The sequence below is a fragment of the Alosa alosa genome, chromosome 21, assembly GCF_017589495.1.
Source record: "Alosa alosa isolate M-15738 ecotype Scorff River chromosome 21, AALO_Geno_1.1, whole genome shotgun sequence".
In the NCBI taxonomy this organism is placed as follows: Eukaryota; Metazoa; Chordata; class Actinopteri; order Clupeiformes; family Clupeidae; genus Alosa; species Alosa alosa.
Genome location: NC_063209.1, coordinates 3,309,737 through 3,328,272, shown reverse-complemented (window position 1 = coordinate 3,328,272; position 18,536 = coordinate 3,309,737). Strand labels below are relative to the sequence as shown.

The 18,536-nt window shown below is 43.3% G+C and overlaps 1 protein-coding gene across 5 annotated transcripts in view; it reads right to left on the bottom strand.

The window, feature by feature from the left end:
- The window catches only part of atp11c (ATPase phospholipid transporting 11C), a 65,015-nt gene that overhangs the window by 8,462 nt on the left and 38,017 nt on the right, over positions 1 to 18,536 (bottom strand). For all 5 annotated transcript variants that reach the window (XM_048230838.1, XM_048230840.1, XM_048230841.1 and 2 more), the window contains exons 14-27: positions 17,872 to 18,053; positions 9,337 to 9,408; positions 9,152 to 9,225; positions 8,771 to 8,874; positions 7,965 to 8,146; positions 6,955 to 7,221; positions 6,151 to 6,325; positions 5,032 to 5,134; positions 4,756 to 4,901; positions 3,771 to 3,830; positions 2,915 to 3,042; positions 884 to 1,019; positions 582 to 647; positions 187 to 290 (exon numbers count right to left, since the gene is read on the bottom strand). In XM_048230838.1, coding sequence (XP_048086795.1) covers positions 187 to 290; positions 582 to 647; positions 884 to 1,019; positions 2,915 to 3,042; positions 3,771 to 3,830; positions 4,756 to 4,901; positions 5,032 to 5,134; positions 6,151 to 6,325; positions 6,955 to 7,221; positions 7,965 to 8,146; positions 8,771 to 8,874; positions 9,152 to 9,225; positions 9,337 to 9,408; positions 17,872 to 18,053 — 1,799 coding nt within the window. The remainder of the gene's footprint in view (positions 1 to 186; positions 291 to 581; positions 648 to 883; positions 1,020 to 2,914; positions 3,043 to 3,770; positions 3,831 to 4,755; positions 4,902 to 5,031; positions 5,135 to 6,150; positions 6,326 to 6,954; positions 7,222 to 7,964; positions 8,147 to 8,770; positions 8,875 to 9,151; positions 9,226 to 9,336; positions 9,409 to 17,871; positions 18,054 to 18,536) is intronic.

Below are 18,536 nucleotides of genomic sequence, written 5' to 3'. Positions count from 1 at the left end.
ACCAAACACCATGTACATGCATGTCATTACACATCATTAATGTTTTGTCTGCATTTAGTGGGACAAACAACAGCAATGCTAATGTTATCTCAAGTACATCCGTATGTCTAAATACAAGCTACATATAATCAACAGGTGTTGTAAGCGTGTCAGTAACAGATCAGAGGTGCTGTGAGTGGAGCTCACCAGATGATGCCCCCCCAGAAAAAGCTGAAGAACACGTAGAAGGCCAGAGAGCCCCAGATGACAAAGTGGTTGATCCAGGTCCAGTGCCGCGTGTCCAGAGCCAGCTAGGGTGGGAGAGAGGAGGAGAGAAGAAGAGGAGAAAGAAGGGGAGGAGGAGAGGAGGAAAAGAGGAGGAGAGAGGAGGGGAGGGGAGGAGAGGAAGACACCTTTATCATTTGTGTCTCTGTGGTGTTGTTGAACACAAAATGGCACAATAAGCAGCGCAGTAAAATAAAACTAAATGGAGCTGAAGCCCGGCGCAGATCAAATGGGCGCAAGTCTGTGTGAGGATCTCATAAATCCCACGCAGAGTGGCCAGACAATGGCCAGTCATAACTCAGGGCCATCCCACTCACCTTGAGTGTGACTGTGAACACAAGGACCGTAAACACAATAGTCCCGTAGGACCAGTTCCCAAACACCTGCGACAAACAGACAAGTTAGACCGCATAGATTAGTAGTAGACAACCCTAATTCATCCAGCATTCAAAACAGGCTAAACAACTACAGTGTAGGAGTGCAGCTGCACGTGGATTTCCATTTCCATCTGGTGCTGCCATCCATAACAATATTGGCATCTGCTTGGAATCAAGCCAAGGAGTTCTGTATGCTTTTCCAACCAGCGTCGGCATGCCAGGGCAAACAGTGCAGGGCTGACCTGGCCGTTGTCCTGCAGGGCTGGGTTGCTGAAGAGGAATCGGACCCCAAAGAAAAACATCAGGCCTTGGAAGACCCCTTGTATGGTCCAGGATAAGAAGGGCCACCAGCGTAGCATAGCGTTCTTAGCAATCTCCCTGAACAGAGGGATGAGAAGAGACAAAGAGAAGCATAAGGGCAGCTATAAGGGTCATTCCACGTCAATTCAACCAGGGCCCACGCACTTAGGTCTCAAAAAATTCTGAAAAAATTACCAGGTGTACCTATGTTACCCAGGAGACACACTGTAAAATTACTCTTATGTAAGATCAATACTTTCCAAGATACAGCCAGTTTTACAGGGGGGAGGAGGGGGTGTGTCGATTTTGTTTGGCCTCTTTTTTTGGTCAAAGTTCACAAGCCCACAGGCATAAGAACTAAACCATGTAGGAGGCTCAAATTTTGCATGCTGGTACATAAATAGGAATAGTATGTAAAGCAAAATCGTCAAGTTTGGTCTGGATAATCCTGCATGGTCATAGCTGTCCCTCAAAGTTGATACAAATTTTTATTGGAGTTTTTGGCTGGGCTCTGTTTAAGCCTTCAGAAGACATATTTGTACTCAACATAGGCTCTTGATTTATTTTTTCCTTACTGAGATAAGTAGAAACACTCACAAAAACAATGAACAGAAAATAAATTCCTTCAGGGTCTGAACAGCAGACTTTTACAAGTCTAAAAAAATTTTGGTTCTCATTTTTCAGAGCACCCAAACACCTTGTGGGAATATACAAAGATTTTTTAAATATTTTTTTTTTATTCTCCATGATCTTTTTTTTTTAAAAAAACACCAATTGACTTTGTCTTATGCAAATCTTTCTTCTTCACTTTCCACCTGAATATATAGCAAAATGCACCATTGACATCAATATGTTTTGTATAGAGCTACCACAGGTTACTCTATACAACCACAGGTGGCAGTGTGGTGACTCTATATAAAACATATTAATGTCAATGGGGCATTTTGCCCATGTTCAGGGTGGAAAATAAAAAAAGAAAGATTTGCATAAGACAAGTCAAATTGGTGTTTTCAAAAAGAAGGGATCATGGAGAATTAAGAAAACATATTTAAAAAATCTTTGTATGTTCCCACAAGGTGTTTGGGTGCTCTGAAAATGATAACCAAAATGATTTTTCAGGACTTGTGAGGTCTGCTGTTCAGACCCTGAAGGGATTTGTTTTCCGCTCATTGCTTTTTAAGCAGAGTGTTTCTACTTATCTCAGTAAGGAAAATAAATCAAGAGCCTATGTTGAGTACAAATATGTCTTCTGAAGGCTTAAACAGAGCCCAGCCAAAAACTCCAATAAAATTTGTATCAACTTTGAGGGACAGCTATGACCATGCAGGATTATCCAGACCAAACGTGACGATTCTGCTACACACTATTCCTATTTATGTACCAGCATGCAAAATTTGAGCCTCCTACATGGTTTAGTTCTTGCGCTGTGGGCTTGTGAACTTTGACAAAAAAAGAGGCCGAACAAAATCGACACCCCCCTCCCCCTGTAAAACTGGCTGTATCTTGGAAAGTATTGATCTTACATAAGAGTAATTTTGCAGTGTGTCTCCTGGGTAACATAGGTACACCTGGTAATTTTTTCAGAATTTTTTGAGACCCAAGTGCGTGGGCCCTGGTTGAACTGACGTGGAATGACCCATAACTGAATAAGGGAACAAAAAGGTAAAGCAGCAAAGTATCATAGCAAAAACAAAATGGGTGAGACATGCTATTCTTTTCACATGTATACTACACTTCAACCATTGGGGCTACCTAGAAATGTCAAGAAAATATGCACAAAATGAGTTTGAATAGTAATACAGCAAAAAATAATTGACTATAGATTATAAATAATTATTTTAACTCTAATAATAAATGTGTCCTTCGAACTTGATTACACCAAAGAATTCTCTTTTAATTTAAAAACAAGGAAATGACCCAAAACCTCTGAACAGTAGTATGCATGCATTCATTAGTGCAATGCTGAGGTTCACCTGTAGAGGGCAGCGTTGTCCATGAGGACCTCAATGCAGATGTGCTGCTCCAAGAGGCTGAAGGCCAGGATGGGCATGGAGGTGAAGCAGATGTTGTACATCGTCAGATAGGCTGCGTCGTACAGGGGCTGGGGAGGCGTGGGAAGGGCCAGGGGGCAACCAGGGGTTAATACCACAGAGAGGAACACGGGCACACACACACACACACACGTCTGTGGGACACCAGCACTGAAACAGGAGAGGTAGATGGATCTGCGATGTGAGCAGTCACCTCTCTGTTGCTGTGGCTACATGCAGTCACCACGCTTTGTAACCGATATATACACTCACACACACACATACTGAGGTAGTGTGGTTGCGGGCTGTGTATTAATAGGGCATAATGGATTTATAGGGCTATATAAGCCATACTACTAGCTGCTACGCTATGCATCTAACTCTGTATTTACAAGTGATCATGAGTGTGTAACATGACCTTCGCAGTTGCACATTCATAAAGCTCACTCTATTGACCCAGCACTAAATCTGAGGACTTGGAGAGCATACGAAGGCTGGACGTTTCCTCAATGCCATAATGCTGACCTCCCAGAGAAAACTTTGGGAGCGGAACTGAACTTGTAGGATTGTGTGTGGGACTAAACTTTCCTAGAAGCAAGATAGATCTAACAAGCAAAAAGGTGGGCATGTTATATATATCGTCTCATCACTCACTCCAGGAGAAGAGAGAGGGAGGATTGACTGAGGGAGAAGAGAGGAGGAAGAGGCAGTGATAAAACAGAGAGAAGCCCCTGGCATTTTTGGGGGAGGCTCCTTCTCTCATTGCCTGCCTGCTCAGAGGCCTGGGAGCAATACTCACCTGCTGGGAGTAACCGCAGAAGAACTGGTACAAGAACTGAGGTAAAATGAAGCAAAGGTTCTGTGGGAGGAGAGAGAGAGAGAGAGAGAGAGAGAGAGAGAGAGAGAGAGAGAGAGAGAGAGAGAGAGAGATACACAGAGTTAGTATACTCAGGAGGGTGAGAGGTTGCCAGGTACGGGAGGTGTTCTTCACAGCTGTGCGCCACTCCAGTGTGGAGGGCCCCTGAGCAGCGCATGCTTAATACATCACCGGCACGGGGAGAGGCGCCTCCAGCCTCCAGCCCGGGACCCGGCAGGCTTCTGGAGAGGGACGCTGAGCGGCTTTACAATCTTTATCTCCGGCAGTAAAAACAGCCATAAACCCTAAAGAGCCTCAGCTCAGCCGGCTTTAGGAATCTAAGATTCCACAACTTCTCCACTTTTCATTTTCACTTTAAAAGGTACACTATCCAGTTTAGGTATTTTTGGCGCCTGTTGAGCTCCCTCTCGAGTCGCGATATATTAGGTTTTACTCTGCTGTTGTAAATAGCAATCTTCTTGTGACTTATCCCCCCTGTACACAATGTTGCATGGCTGGTTTTCTCGGTAGCGACTTGCTACGTCTATGCTGTGCTATGCTAGGTGAAGAATTGGCCTAGTACAAGTTCGTTTACTATCAAATTGGCTTCGTAAAGATGGAAACTTGCTTACTGTACACAAAATACTTACTACAGCTATGATATATATGAGTGTTTTACACAGAGAACTTTGCACTTGAATCAAAACATAATTAGAGAGTCAACGTAGTTAATGTAATGTAAACGACTGAATACAGCACCAAAGGACATCAACAAAGGACAACATGTGCACCTGGAATGTACACTGACTGTTATGCATCCTGAATTAAATGCCTGTGATTGTATGTGCATGCTGTTATGATCCCCAAACTAAATCCCTGTGTAATCTCTGCTCAGCTGGACACACTTGGGCAGTGCTGCATCTCTCACCTTGTAGAAGAAGTACTGGACCAGGTGGGCGATGCGGACATAGTAAAGGTGCCCGTGGGCCAGCAGAAGCTTCTTTAAGTGCTTGACCTTAGGGATGGCATAGTCACTGTTCCGCACCGCCTGACGACCCTCCTTCCCCTTTATTCCTGAGACACACACACACACACACACACACACACACACACAGACAAAAGCAAAGTCAAGTACATCCCAACACACACATAGCAGACCATGTTTATCTGCCAATGCTATTGCTTTAACGGTATTCATATTTACCAATGCCCACGTGTGCCTCCAGGATCATGCTGACATCATTGGCCCCATCACCAATGGATAGGGTGATGGGGGAGCCTTTGGAGTTCTTCACCATTTTGACAATCTACAAAGCAGAGGAGAAGGGTCAGAGGGAAGAGTCGAGAGTAGAGAGGAACACACACTAGCAGGGTCTACAGCTGTGCTGTTACATGCCCTCTTCACATACCCAGCTAGCTTTTGGTAGTTGATTTGTATAGCTCAGGAAAATGACATGGGAATAGAGAGATTTGAAAATGCTAGTCAGTTGTCTGATGAAGTGGAGGATTAGTGGTTCAGTTGAAACCAAGCCACAGTCTGGCAGACCAACAAAGATTTCAGCTTCAACTGCGAGGAAAATTGGTTGGAACGCAAAGAAAAATCCTCAGGCTTCACTGCAAGAAAGTGGTGTTTCAAGAGCCCACAATAAGGAGGCACTTAAACAAAAATGGGCTGCACAGACGGGTTGCCAGAAAAAAGCCATTACTGCACCAATGCCACAAAACAGCAGGCGCACAATTTGCCAAACAGCACTTAGACAAGCCTCACAACTTCTGGAACAAAGTCATTAGGAATGATCACACCAACACCGAACTTTATGGTCACGACCATAAATGTTATGTTTGAAGAGGAGTAAACAAGGCCCATGATGAAAAGTGAACCATCTCTACTGTAAAGAGTGCATGCATGACAACCCAAGCATTTACAGGACCTGAAGACTTTTTATCAAGAAGAGAAGCTACCATCTGAAAAACTATCACAAAGGATTGCTAGCCATCATTGATGCTAGGGGGACAACACACAGTAAGAAGAACTAAGACTATGTAAACTTTTGAATGGGATTATTTCATAAAATTCTTGGTTTGTTTAATAACTGCAAAACAAATAAAAAATCCATTAAAATAAAAATAATGTGTTCTGCCATATTGCGGTCATCTTAAGAAGATGGTACACATTTGACTAATTTTGCCAGAGTATGTAAATGTATGAGCACAACTATATGTCACAACAACTATCCTTTCTCACAGCACAATTACTGACCAGACACACAGAGACACACAGAGACAAACAGAGACACACACAGAGACACACACAGAGACACACCTGTGCCTTTTGCAGGGGAGCCATGCGGCAGCAGAGCACAGCACAGCAGTTCTGGCAGATCTGCAGGAAGAGGTTCTTGTAGCGGCTGGCGCTTGCATCAGTGGGGTTCAGCACCAGGGACAGCGTCGCTCCATCAATGATAAAGCCGTACTCCTGGTTTGCAGTGGCCCAACCCCTAGCACAAAACACAAACAAACCAAAACCACCTTCAGTAAGGACGGTCCTGTGTGTATTTAACTGTAGGACAGCCCACTGACTAATACAGTATGTTCTCAAAAAGACACGTGTCCATAGAGACCTCTATGGGTCAGGCAGATTGGACATCTTAAGTAACATGTTATTGATTTTTCTGTAGAAAGCCTCCGTCCTTTATCAATAAGATCAGAGAAGGTCAAAGTTCATTAAAGGACCTCAATCTAAGCTCAAGATACAAGGGGGAGGAAGCAGACGGAGGAGGTTTGTGGATTTTTCAGAACTGATTAGGGCTTGGCTGAATATGAACTACTTCATTAAAGTCCTTCTGGCAGTGAGGAGGAAATGAATAGTGAAAACACAGGCCAGTGCAGGGCTGGAGCAGAGGACTGGGAGCTCATGAGGGCTACTGGGAGTGTGGAGGTCATCTGGGGTACTGGGAGTGTGGAGGTCATGAGGGGTACTGGGAGTGTGGAGGTCATGAGGGGTACTGGGAGTGTGGAGGTCATCTGGGGTACTGGGACTGTGGAGGTCATCTGGGGTACTGGGAGTGTGGAGGTCATGAGGGGTACTGGGAGTGTGGAGGTCATGAGGGGTACTGGCGCCGCTCACCTGGTGACGCCAGGCTTAACGGGCGGCGCGTCCTGCACGGCTTTCTTGTGGTAGTCGAGCAGCAGCTCGTGCAGCCGCTCCTCGCGCCCACACCTTCCGTCCTCCAGGGTGCGCACCGTCAGCTCCAGCAGCTCCGTGCCACGCTGGAACAGGCGACAGGCGTAGCACGTGGACTTGGCCGTCTCCATCTTGTCGCCGGTCAGCACCCACACCTTCATGCCTGCCCCCTGCAGCGCCTCCATGGTCTCCGCCGCCTCCTCCTGCAGTCTGGACTCCAGAGAGAGGAAAAAGAGTGAATACACACACATACACAGCACACTTAAGAACAATGTCTAGTCTAGGACATGGATTACACACCATGGTATCTAGGACTGGTTTACCGTAAATGGATTAAGCCTAATGTTTGACTAAGAAAGAACTTCAATAAATATCTCCACCTACAGTAAAACAATGTTTAGCCTAGCACTAGGCCTAATCCTCGTACCGGAACCTGGCCCCTTGAGTCTATGATGTTTAAATGGCTATGACATAATTTCTTGAGTATCTTCAACGTTGAGTGTTGAGCAATAGTTGTGCGCCAGGCCTAGGGCACATTCCATGAGCTCCAGCAGAGCCAGTAGGCAATGTCCTTTCCCTCTCTCTCTTGCATCAGGTCCTGAAGGGACAGTAGTTCAAGATTTCTTTGAAACGGTGCGGGTCTAAATGAACATGACTAATCTCATTGACTTTGTCTTGTTGTAGCAAGTTAATTATCGAGTTGAAGTTAGTGTCGGGCTGTGAAGCTGCCGAATCAGCAGCTAGCATCCTGCTGACAAAAGGCATGTAAAGAAACAGTGTTTGTTTACACAATTGTGAGATTTGTGTATCATATGCGATGAAAAGCCTGCAATGACTAACAATGCTGCTCTGATGATACTGGTATTTGCTGCAGTGTGCTTGTCTGTATGGAGATTGATGTACGAGTGCATGATTGTTTTCTGTGTGAGTGAGTGTGTGTGTGTGTCCCTGACCTGTCCTCTACAGCGGTAGCTCCGATGAGGCTCATGTCCGTCTCCACCAGGTTGTAGACGGCCGTGAGCTTCTCGTCGCGGTCCTGCAGCGCCAGACGAGCCTCCTGTAGCTGCGCCTCCGTCTCTGCAAACTCCTCTGCACTCAGCTGCTTGTAGGCCACACACAAGGTCCGGTATCCGTCCTGAACAAATGGGTATAAACACGCAGAGACACAAATCAAACATGCTATATATACTGTAGCTGCAAGCGGCAATAATGGGCCCAAGCACATACAGCTCTGTTAGCCTTGACATTTCATCCATCAATGCACTCACATGTGATGTGTGTGCTAAATTTAAAGTATTGACTGTTGTTTATTAGCAGTTTCACTGAATAATAATAATAATAATAATAATAATAATAATAATAATAATAATGAGAATGTCATATTATGTCAATATTATTATTAAATCATATTATAAATTATAACATTTGTTATTATTATTATTTTTGTAATAGTAAACCTTGTAGAAACATTAGGGCTTCACACTTTAAGTGGAGGCTTCAGCCTGCATATCCGGTGCTTGGGCCCTAATACTACATTGCACACTTCTAAAGATAGCATCCATTTCATACAGTTACACCATTAACTCAGATCATTATACTCTCAGTCACATCAATAAATAAAACATTGCACTTACATTTGCGTTACGTCACACAGAGCCATGCATACATTATTAACACTAACCACACATAATCTCACCATTATCTAACACACACACACACACACACTGATAAAGAGAAAGAGAATGTGAAAGCTTGTTACCGTGGCATTGCGCTCCACGTGTGTGCGGATGCATTCCACCTCCTCCTGCTTCACCCGGGGAAAGATGGAGGAGTCGGCCCCCTTACAGAAGAGCAGCGTCTCCCCTGGGCACAGATCAGAGGTCGGAGGTCAATCTTAGGTCAGAGTGCTCACTTGCTAACCAGCCACAAGTGCTTCATGACCACACATGTCCAGTTTAAAATGCAAAAGAGCCAGTAACCTGAGGGCTAAAAGACTATTTACCACCTCAACTGTGTGACATCAATAATCAATAACCTGGTCTATAAAGCCTGGCTTGTATTGACCCACACTGAACAGAAAAGGCAATGGTTGCCAAACAGATCTGAGTTTGTAATTCTAAGACTCCACTCAGCTTCTCACCTTTTTTGTTTCGCACGATGACACTCATACGTCTCCGCACGGGGTCAAAGTTCAGCACATGCAGTAACTCGTACCTACAGAACAACAAGACAAGATCATGATTGTGTGACCCTATCTCAAAGTATGAGGCTATGGATACAATAATGGCCATCAGAGAGAAGAGTCCAGCAAGCAGGCAAACTCACGATTCAATGTCGTTCTGTCTGTTCTTGATCTTCATTGTCCTGCTCTCCAGGCCGAGGAAGGTGAAACCATACCTGAGCAAGCAGATCACATCACGGTCAAAACTAGAATACCTACAACCTGTTTCAGACCCATTGCTTTTGCACATGTTAATATAACTATGGAATGGTTAGACGGGAAGCTGAGGGGTAATCTGCAAAAAAATACTTTAAATAAAAAGAAAAAATAATAAAAAAATTACTAGAAGGTAAATATGGACCCAATATATGGAGTAAATGTTTCTTATGGGATGGCCACTATTGAAGTTTGAGTCACGTGCACATACACACGTGTGCAGTGCGCACTGGTTTATTTGCATGTGCCATGGCCAAAGCAGCACTCGGAAATCTATTATTTACAAGACACACAAGCTCATTTATGGGGATAGTGAAAGTTTGGGTCTGGAAAAAGAAAGAGTTGCGCATGCTCCAGGAGCTGTGCCAAGGGTAAAGTACACACGCAGACACAGAGAGAAGATAGAGACGTCAGCTTATTTTGCGCCATACTTAATGTTTATGGATTTCTTTACAGTCCTTTTTCACACTATCAGAAAGCATATCCGTTCTCCGTGGATTTGATTTGTAAAATCAATGAAAATGTACGGGGCATGGAATGAAATGATGGAGCCGAAGAGGCCTAACCTAATTGCCGTAGCACTATTATTGAACAGTATATTCCCAGAGTAGAGGAATGAGCTACCCAGCTCCACAGCCTCAGTGAAAATACTACAACAGCAGTCCTCAGCTGCCATTTGAATTGCTGTTTGAATAGGCAGTATTTCTTAACATAAAAAACTCTGTTCTTCACTTCCTTATCTGGAACTTAAATCCAATAAACCTGAAACACATTTACCATAGAACTGTTGTTTCAATTATGTTTTCCCTTTATCAGTTATTTGCACACTTTGTACCTCTTTCACTTTGGAGATCACCAAATGATAAAGCTAATATGTAACATAACTACAGTGGGCATCGCTTTCAAATGACCACTTCATTCGTGCATTACGCGGCGTGAAGCTGCGTGAAGCTTTAGTACCACTTTCAGCCACTGTGCGTCGCTCTGCCACTGTACATGGCTCTGCCTGCCGTCCCTTACATAATTGTTGCGAGAGTAATGCCAGCCCTCGAATTCAATAACAAAATAAATCATGCATAATTAAACATTACCTCGATTTAGGCTACTTGGGTGCTTAAAGGCTTGACTACAATTAAAAATCGAAATCGAAAATGTGCTGTCTACATTATTGTCAGTGTTGGGGTTAACGCCTTCACATAAAATCAAAACAGTGGTGTGATAATTCAGCCAGTAGAGAAATAACTGTTCAGAATTAATCTGTAGCCTTGGGTAGGCTTCTGCAGAAAACAATGTTGTTGCCGATTTAATAGTTTTTAACAGGCTCACGCAATAGAGGCTTAGACAACTATGACCCGTTTTGGTTTTAAGAAATTAATTTGCCCTACTTCTTGACTGCAATGTAGTCAATTGACTGCTTGACATGTCATTTTTATTTTTCTGTACAATAAACAATTACATCTGCTTTATGCTGCAGAATTACATTCATATTTGGCTGACTGCAGGCAGCCACTTCCCTCCCCATATTCCAAGATTAAGATAGTAGCCTATACAAAAAGCACTTCATACTATCATAAAAAAAAATAGTTAAAACGCGAATAGATATTTGCAATTTGACAAAACACTGGTCCTCATTTTAAATCTCGAGGACGATATGAGTCTGTTGCATTTAGTTAGATGTCGAGTCCGCATAATGTTTGAAAACCACTGGCTCGTAATCACAATAATTTAACACCGCGACAGTTGGATAACCTACTTCATCATGTCCCCATGCCTACATTTTTGTGAGTAGCATAGAGATGGTTAAAAACAATAAAGTATGGCTCTCCGTTTGGGACATCGAAAACTTATATTTTTAATAGACTACCGTTGAAGATGCTGACTTGCAAAAAGCCTCGGATAACACGTTATCTCCACTATCATCAGTCATGCCCCTTGATCAAAGTGGGGGAATGAAATAAAAGTTTGAGAACCACTGGCTTAACAAGTTACCTACAGTCCAGAACACAGAATCTGTTGCAATATTCTGATGATGACATGATATCGGCAAATGTTTGTTTTCCAAAGTAAGAGTTTCACTTCACCATGCACCTTCGACAATACCTGGCCTACCTGGTATCATTACAAACATTATTCTGTGTCCTAAAACTGGCATATTTTATGACATTTATTCATGTAAGTTCGTTGCAAAATCTAGAGAAATGTGTGAGGTGGTCAGCGAGGGACAATTGAGACACACATTGGATTGTGTTATTACTTGACATTCCACACTATAAGACAGCTGTGAAAGTAGGCCTATCAGGGGCAGGAGGATTACTGTCAGCACAGGCTTTATATAAAATTCTTCAACAGAAGGCCTCGAATGTTGTCTTGTTTGTTTGGGCTTTGCTTCGGCTTCTGTAATTTCAGCTTCATTGAAAATGAGGGCTTCCCTCAATGACCCTCCGAGAATAAATAAAGGTTGAATGAATGAATGAATGCAGGCTTGCCCCAAAATAAAGGCATGTGGTTTGCGCAGCCTACAGTAAATAACAGACCCGCCAGAATATGCGTTATGATGCTTTTTTACGAGCAAGATGTTTTGGTACCCTCGCACTGCATGTTCTTAAATAACAATGATCATCAGTAATATTCGACCATTAATTTGGGTAAATGGGCAAAGCATGACCACCTTGATTGGCTGATTGGCTGATGATTGTAATGCGGGCATGATTCCAAACACCTCCCTTACGATGATGAGTGACAGGTCTCAGAATGCGTGCGCTACACAAGGAAAGATGATGAATAACTGGGGCCGTGGGCTATTCACAAAAGGCTTTTATCTTACTACTAGGAGTAGGCTACCCTCAATCGCACTTACAGATTTAAGATTGGAGTTTTTCTCTTAAAAGTTATTCACAAAGCCTTTCAGACAACTCCTAAACTAGGAGTGAGTCTTCGTGGTTATGGATGATGTCATTACTCATGCACGAGCTTGACTGAAGTGACCACCTTGATTGGCTGACGATTGTAACGCAGGAATTCCAAACACCTCTCTTCCGATCATGACTGACAGGTGACAGGGTCGAGAATGCGTGCGCTACACACAAGTAGTGCCGAAGGGCGGAAGATGATTAATAACTGAATAAAAAGGCCTAGCCTAAATGAATAAAGTAAGGCAAAACAGATAGCTTAGTAGCCCTAATGAAACATAGGCCTATGGATTGATGCAGTAGCCTACCTTTGCAACATTATTAAATTAATCTGTCACCATATCCCTAGGCTACGTTTGCAAAGAGGAGAACATTTTAATTTGATTCAAAATGAAGCGTTACATTTCATTTACATGTTAACAATGAGTAGTTTTGGTTGTTGTTGGTGGCGTTATTGCATCCCTTTTATAAATGCAAAATTGTTCCCTCGCATTGGAAGCTCCTGTTGTGCATAGGCTATTTCAAAACATCATAGCGGAAATACCACAAAAAGCTGTTTATGAATAGGTCTTAGTGAGTTAGAGTCCTCTCGACTTAAGCTGTCCCAGACTTAGGTGCTACTTTTAGGTCTAAAATGCTTAAAGTGAATTACTTTTTGTGAAAAAATTAGGAGTCCTAAAGTTAGGAGTGACCTTCCATTATTTTTAGGAGTTGCTCCTAAATTCGCCAGTTAGAGCTACTTTTAGCCTTAAAATTATTTGTGAATCTTTGCCCCTGAATAAAAAGGCCTAGCCTAAATGAATCAAGGCAAAACAAATAGCCTAGTAGCCCAATGAAACATAATGATTGATGTAGTATCTTTGTAACATTATTAAATTATTCTGTTACTATGCCTACATTTGCAAAAGAGAACATTTTTTTAATTTGATTCACAATAATGTTACATTTAATTTACATGTTGACAATGATTAGCCTAGTTTTGGTTGTTGTTGGCGGCGTTATTGCATGTTAGTTATGCCTACAATGCAAAAATTGCTTCCTGCGATTGGAAGCTCCTGTAGCTGCATAGGATTTCAAAACAGCAGGTTTGTGAATAGGTCTGTGAGTAAGGAGTCCTCTTGACTTCTTTTAAGCTGTCAGAGGTGGGAAGGTGTGATTTTTTTTTGGGGATGGGCCGGATTAACTGGGCACAATTGTCTGATGGCCCCCTTCCCCCCAACGCGTGAATCGGGTGGTTAGTTAATAGGCCTATCGAAGATTTTTCCTGCCATCTAAAGGCATCGGCGCATCTGTGAGGCCAAGCCTCACCAAGTAGCTCGTTTGTTTACAACTAACATTCCATTTAATTAAACTGCTTTATAGGCTATGCGAAATAGTTTTCAACATTTTGAATATTAGTGTCGGGTGAATTGAAATGTTCTCAAAGTAGCCTTATGGCTGAAAGCTGCTTGGGACACCCCTCCGATCAAGCAATATAACCATACAAACGCCGCCCTGCACTGAACAATTGTTTCAAAAGGAGTAATTTTGGCTTTGTCAGAACTGAAGAGCTGTGGACGGCACGGCACGGTATGCCCAATGAAAATAAATTAACATACGCAACACAACACAACACAGACCCCCTTCTCTCGCGTCAGTCACTGACATGAACGAAACACAGAACCCTTCTCTCACGGCGGTCACTGACAGTAACCTAGAATAAATGCATGGGGAAAAACACTTCCCCATGACAAAGACATCGTAAAACACTGAAAGTTAATATTTTGTCACTAGCAACATTCATCCTTCCTTTGTCAAATGTATTATGTTCCAAATACCTTATCGTGGTCTGCTTCATAAAGTTGAACAAATACATTTGCTTATTTCACAGAAAAATATAAATAGCCAGTCTACAGTGCAGAGTTGGTAAGTTATGGTAGGCCAACCTGCAGTGAACATACAAACAGGGGAAATTATTTCTCTTGCAGCGGAGTAGCCTCAGGTGCACGTTAGACATAAGGCCTAACATGCAAGCCAATGAATCGCGGTTTGACACAATCAGCGCCAAGTTAAACTTAAATAGGTTAACATCACTCTAAGTTCGCCTTCAAAAAGAAAAACGATGATTTGAAGACATCTGTTTCGCTGGAAGGGCAAAGGGTAGCAACAGGGCAACACAGAGACAGGCCCGATGGCAGGGCTGTTATGAGAGTATTAAAATATGGGATATTCTCACGGAAAACATTAAAACGGCAAGACAGCTGGGAAAGTTAAAATAATGATAAACACGGAAAAAGTTGGCATGCATTGTTTTAGTCCCCGCACAGGAATTATTTGTCATACTATTAATCACATATGATTATTTGTGAAATTGTGCAAACAGGCTAAACACATTTGAAAAGGAAGGACTGGTATGCAAGCTCACGGAAAGATTGATTTAAGAACGTTATCACAAAGTGTGTGGCTGTGGCGCCGGGCGAAGACAATTGGCAGGAGGGTCATGTCTTTTTAACAATTCTGTCGGAGGGTCATTGAACAATTTCTAGCAGGTAAGAGAGGGTCATGCAACTTCCAACTGAAGCACTCAAAATTCCTCCGGTGGCCCCTTCAATAAATAACGATCAGTCACTAGATTGCTGCTGGGCTATATGTCTTGGTTCTGTTAACAACTCATTGTCAAATGCATAGCCTATCTCATGGTTGCATCCATTACAAACAAACATGCAATGTGAACGCCTGGGATTGGGGAGAGCACTACATGCGCTACTGAATAAGCACGGTCAACCCTTTAAATGAAAAACACTCTTTAATAATCCAAAAAAAAACCGCTAATGAAGTAAACTTGTGACCATCAAAAATCGCTTATCGCTTGTAACTCCGGATACCAGGATCGTAACAGGAAGGCATTTGGCTGAGCAACGGAGGTTAATATGCTCCATGTTTTGTCCAAATGATGACTGTCTATCATCGCTGCACTCGGAGAAAACCGGAATGTTTCATTCGGCCCCGCTTCAATCGTCCCGTTGTACCTACTCAAAACGCAGATAGAACCTTATTATTCTAAGGTAGCGAAATAGCGTTCAGCATGATTCATGCCCAATTAATTCCCCTGTTAAAGTGTTCGCCTTTGTAGTTTGGTTTTACGGATAGCCTATGATAAAACGGCTTATGGCCAAATATGTGAAAAACGTTAAAATACAGTAGGCGATAAACCCGAAAAAGTTGACAGTGATTTTTTTCATAATCACTTTGGAGGGTCATAGAAAAATGTATTGCTGGCTAGGGAGGGTCACGCCTTTTTTTGGACTAATGCTCCCAAAACTCCTCCTCGTAGCCCCTTAAATAAATAACGAACAGTCCCTAATGAAGTAAACTTGTGACCATCAAAAATCGCTTTTATCGCCTGTAACTCCGTTGATAACAGGACATAACAGGAAGGCATTTGGCTGAGCAACGGAGGTTAATACTCCAAATGATGTCTGTCTATCATCGTTGCACTCGGAGAAAACCAGAATGTTTCATTTGTCCTGCGTCTCTACGGCTGCAAACGAGATTCACTCGCAGTTAACCAAATATTTTTTTATTAGGGCAGGGCAGGCATATTTCTGGCTATTACATTATTTCTAAACCAGTCTGCTAAAGTCTGTAGTGAAGTCTGTGTAGGGTTTTCCAGGCTCCATTTCTTTTTACGAGACACCCTGCTCACTTGAGCCATCTACCGGTTGTTTGGGTTGTTGCAGCGTCTCACTGGAAAAATACAAATTAAAGTCGCGTGATACCGCGTGATCCCACGCGCGGACCGCGAGTGAAGCTGGCCAAGTCGAAGCACTGCCCACTGTAGATGTACCGCAGAGCGGTACAAAATATGACCGCCGCCCAGTCCAGCACATGTTTTCCACAAAAATAAGTCACGCTGAAAGGCATATATGATTCTAACTGTCTCACTGAACTGCATTATGCACACTCAATTCTCACTGGTATCTGCTAGACAACAAGTACCAAAACATGATTAGTTCATAGATTTCACATGTAAAATACAACCCCACACCCATCTTGCCTGTTCATAATTCTGAGAAATTCTTGAATTGTGTGCATGTGTGCGTGTACATGTTTATGTTTATGTTTATGTGTGTGTGTGTGTGGGTGGGTGGGTGTGTGTGTGTGCGCATGTGCTTGTGTGTTTGCCTGTTTATGTGCCTGTGTGTGTGCATGTGCATGCATGCGTATATATGTCTACTGTGTGAGTATGTGTCATACGTAGGATTACTGTGAATGTATGTGTGTGCGTGTGTATCTGTTTATGTACATGTGTGCATATGGAATGGGTTTACATGACCCCTGGAGGCAAACATACGCAAAAAATTGGTCTATTGTAAGGCCCCCCATGAACGAAAGTCCACGAAACTTGGCATGCATTCGGAGGGTGTCATAATGATCCTACACTTTCAATTTCGTGCAGTTTTGACCATGTCAGCCAGAGATATTGTGATGAAAACACCTAATGTTTTGCTTTTTAATTTTTAACTAGGTGGCGCTATACATGAAATAAGGGATGGTAATGGGACAGGTTGACATGCCCCCTTAAGACCAACATACAAAAAAAAGGTGGACCTCCTAGGCCCTACGGTTCTCGAGATATTCACAGAAAACTGTCTCTGGCCACCTACAGGTCGGTTGGTGTATAGTAACATAAATTAATTTATTGTGTGGCCCCCCATGAACGGAATTCCACGAAACTTGGCGTGCATTCAGAGGGTGTCATAATGATCCTACACTTCCAATTTCATGCAGTTTTGACTATGTTAGGTCACAGATACCTGCGCGATTACAACACCTCATTTTTACTTTTTGTGTTTAACTAGGTGGCTTATACATGAAATGAGTGGTTATTGAATGGGTTGACATGGCCCTTTGAGATCAACATACAAAAAAAATGGTCCTCCTAAACCCTACAGTTCTCGAGATATTCACAGAAAACTGTGTCTGCCCTACCCTCCTTTCGGGGGGTCCAGTCCAGCGGGGGGGCTACAGATCAAAACGATGGTTCCATGCTATCCATGTGGGGCTACATGCCCACCAAGTTTCGTGTACCCCGGTCTTACAGTGTCCCGGAAATCCTTAACGGAAATTTGGACATGCGAAAAAAAAAAAAAAAAAAAAAAATCTGACTAAACCTATATGACCAGGTTTTTTTTTTTTTTGAATACAATGAGATATGGACCGCTCTATAAGAATAAAATGGCGGGCAAAACAGTACTGACAACTGTTTGAAAGAGAATGGGTTTCCTCTAGGTTTTGGGCATGCGGGATCTTTAAGAATGTCCTGCATTTTTTATTTGGTAATGTCATGTAAAAAAAAAAATGTAGAGAGTTGTCTCTAAGCAGACAGGAGATAGAGTAACTCCCCAGGATGAAATGGACAAATACTCAAAGTTTTATCCAATCCAAAGCATCTAAAACTGATTAATAGGGCCAATTCAAATTTGGTACAAAACTTCACAAGTAAACCCTCAGCGTGTGTAGTTTGGGGCTTACTTCATGGCTCCCTTAACCAGGGCCACCTCGTCGGGGGAGGAGGCGATGAAGCCCCTCTGCTCCTGGGGCTGAGTGAGCGGATGGTCCAGCCCGTCCACCTCCGTCTGCTCGTCCGGCCCTGGCTCCTTCACCTGCACCGTGTGGCACAGGCACAGTGCCCGCAGGAACAGCTCTTCCTTCTCCTGCGCACGCGCACACGCACATTGATATTTCAGATAAGCAAAATGTGAGGGTCCTAAGATCACAGTAGGTTGCTGCAAACATGTCACCTGTACTTGTTCTTGCTAGAGCATGGAACGCACATACAGTGCTGATACTTATACAATACATACAATATATACAGCATACATTTAAACACACACACACACACACACACACACACACACACAGAGGGGTGTGTGTGGCCTGAGCTACAGGTCTGGCTCAGAGGTGTCATAACTCAGGCGGAGTGCTCCCGTGGAAGACCGCTGCGATGGCAAACACACAGGCCACAGGCGTGGTGAAAGAGTGTGTGCTGCCAACATGACACCACGCCCTGCTCCGACACACACACACACACCCCCTCTCCAGACACCAAACGCTGCCTGGCCATAAAGCTTGGGCTGGCTAACTGCACCGGCGCGCCTCATAAAGCAGCACCAACAAGCTCCATCACACCGCCAGCA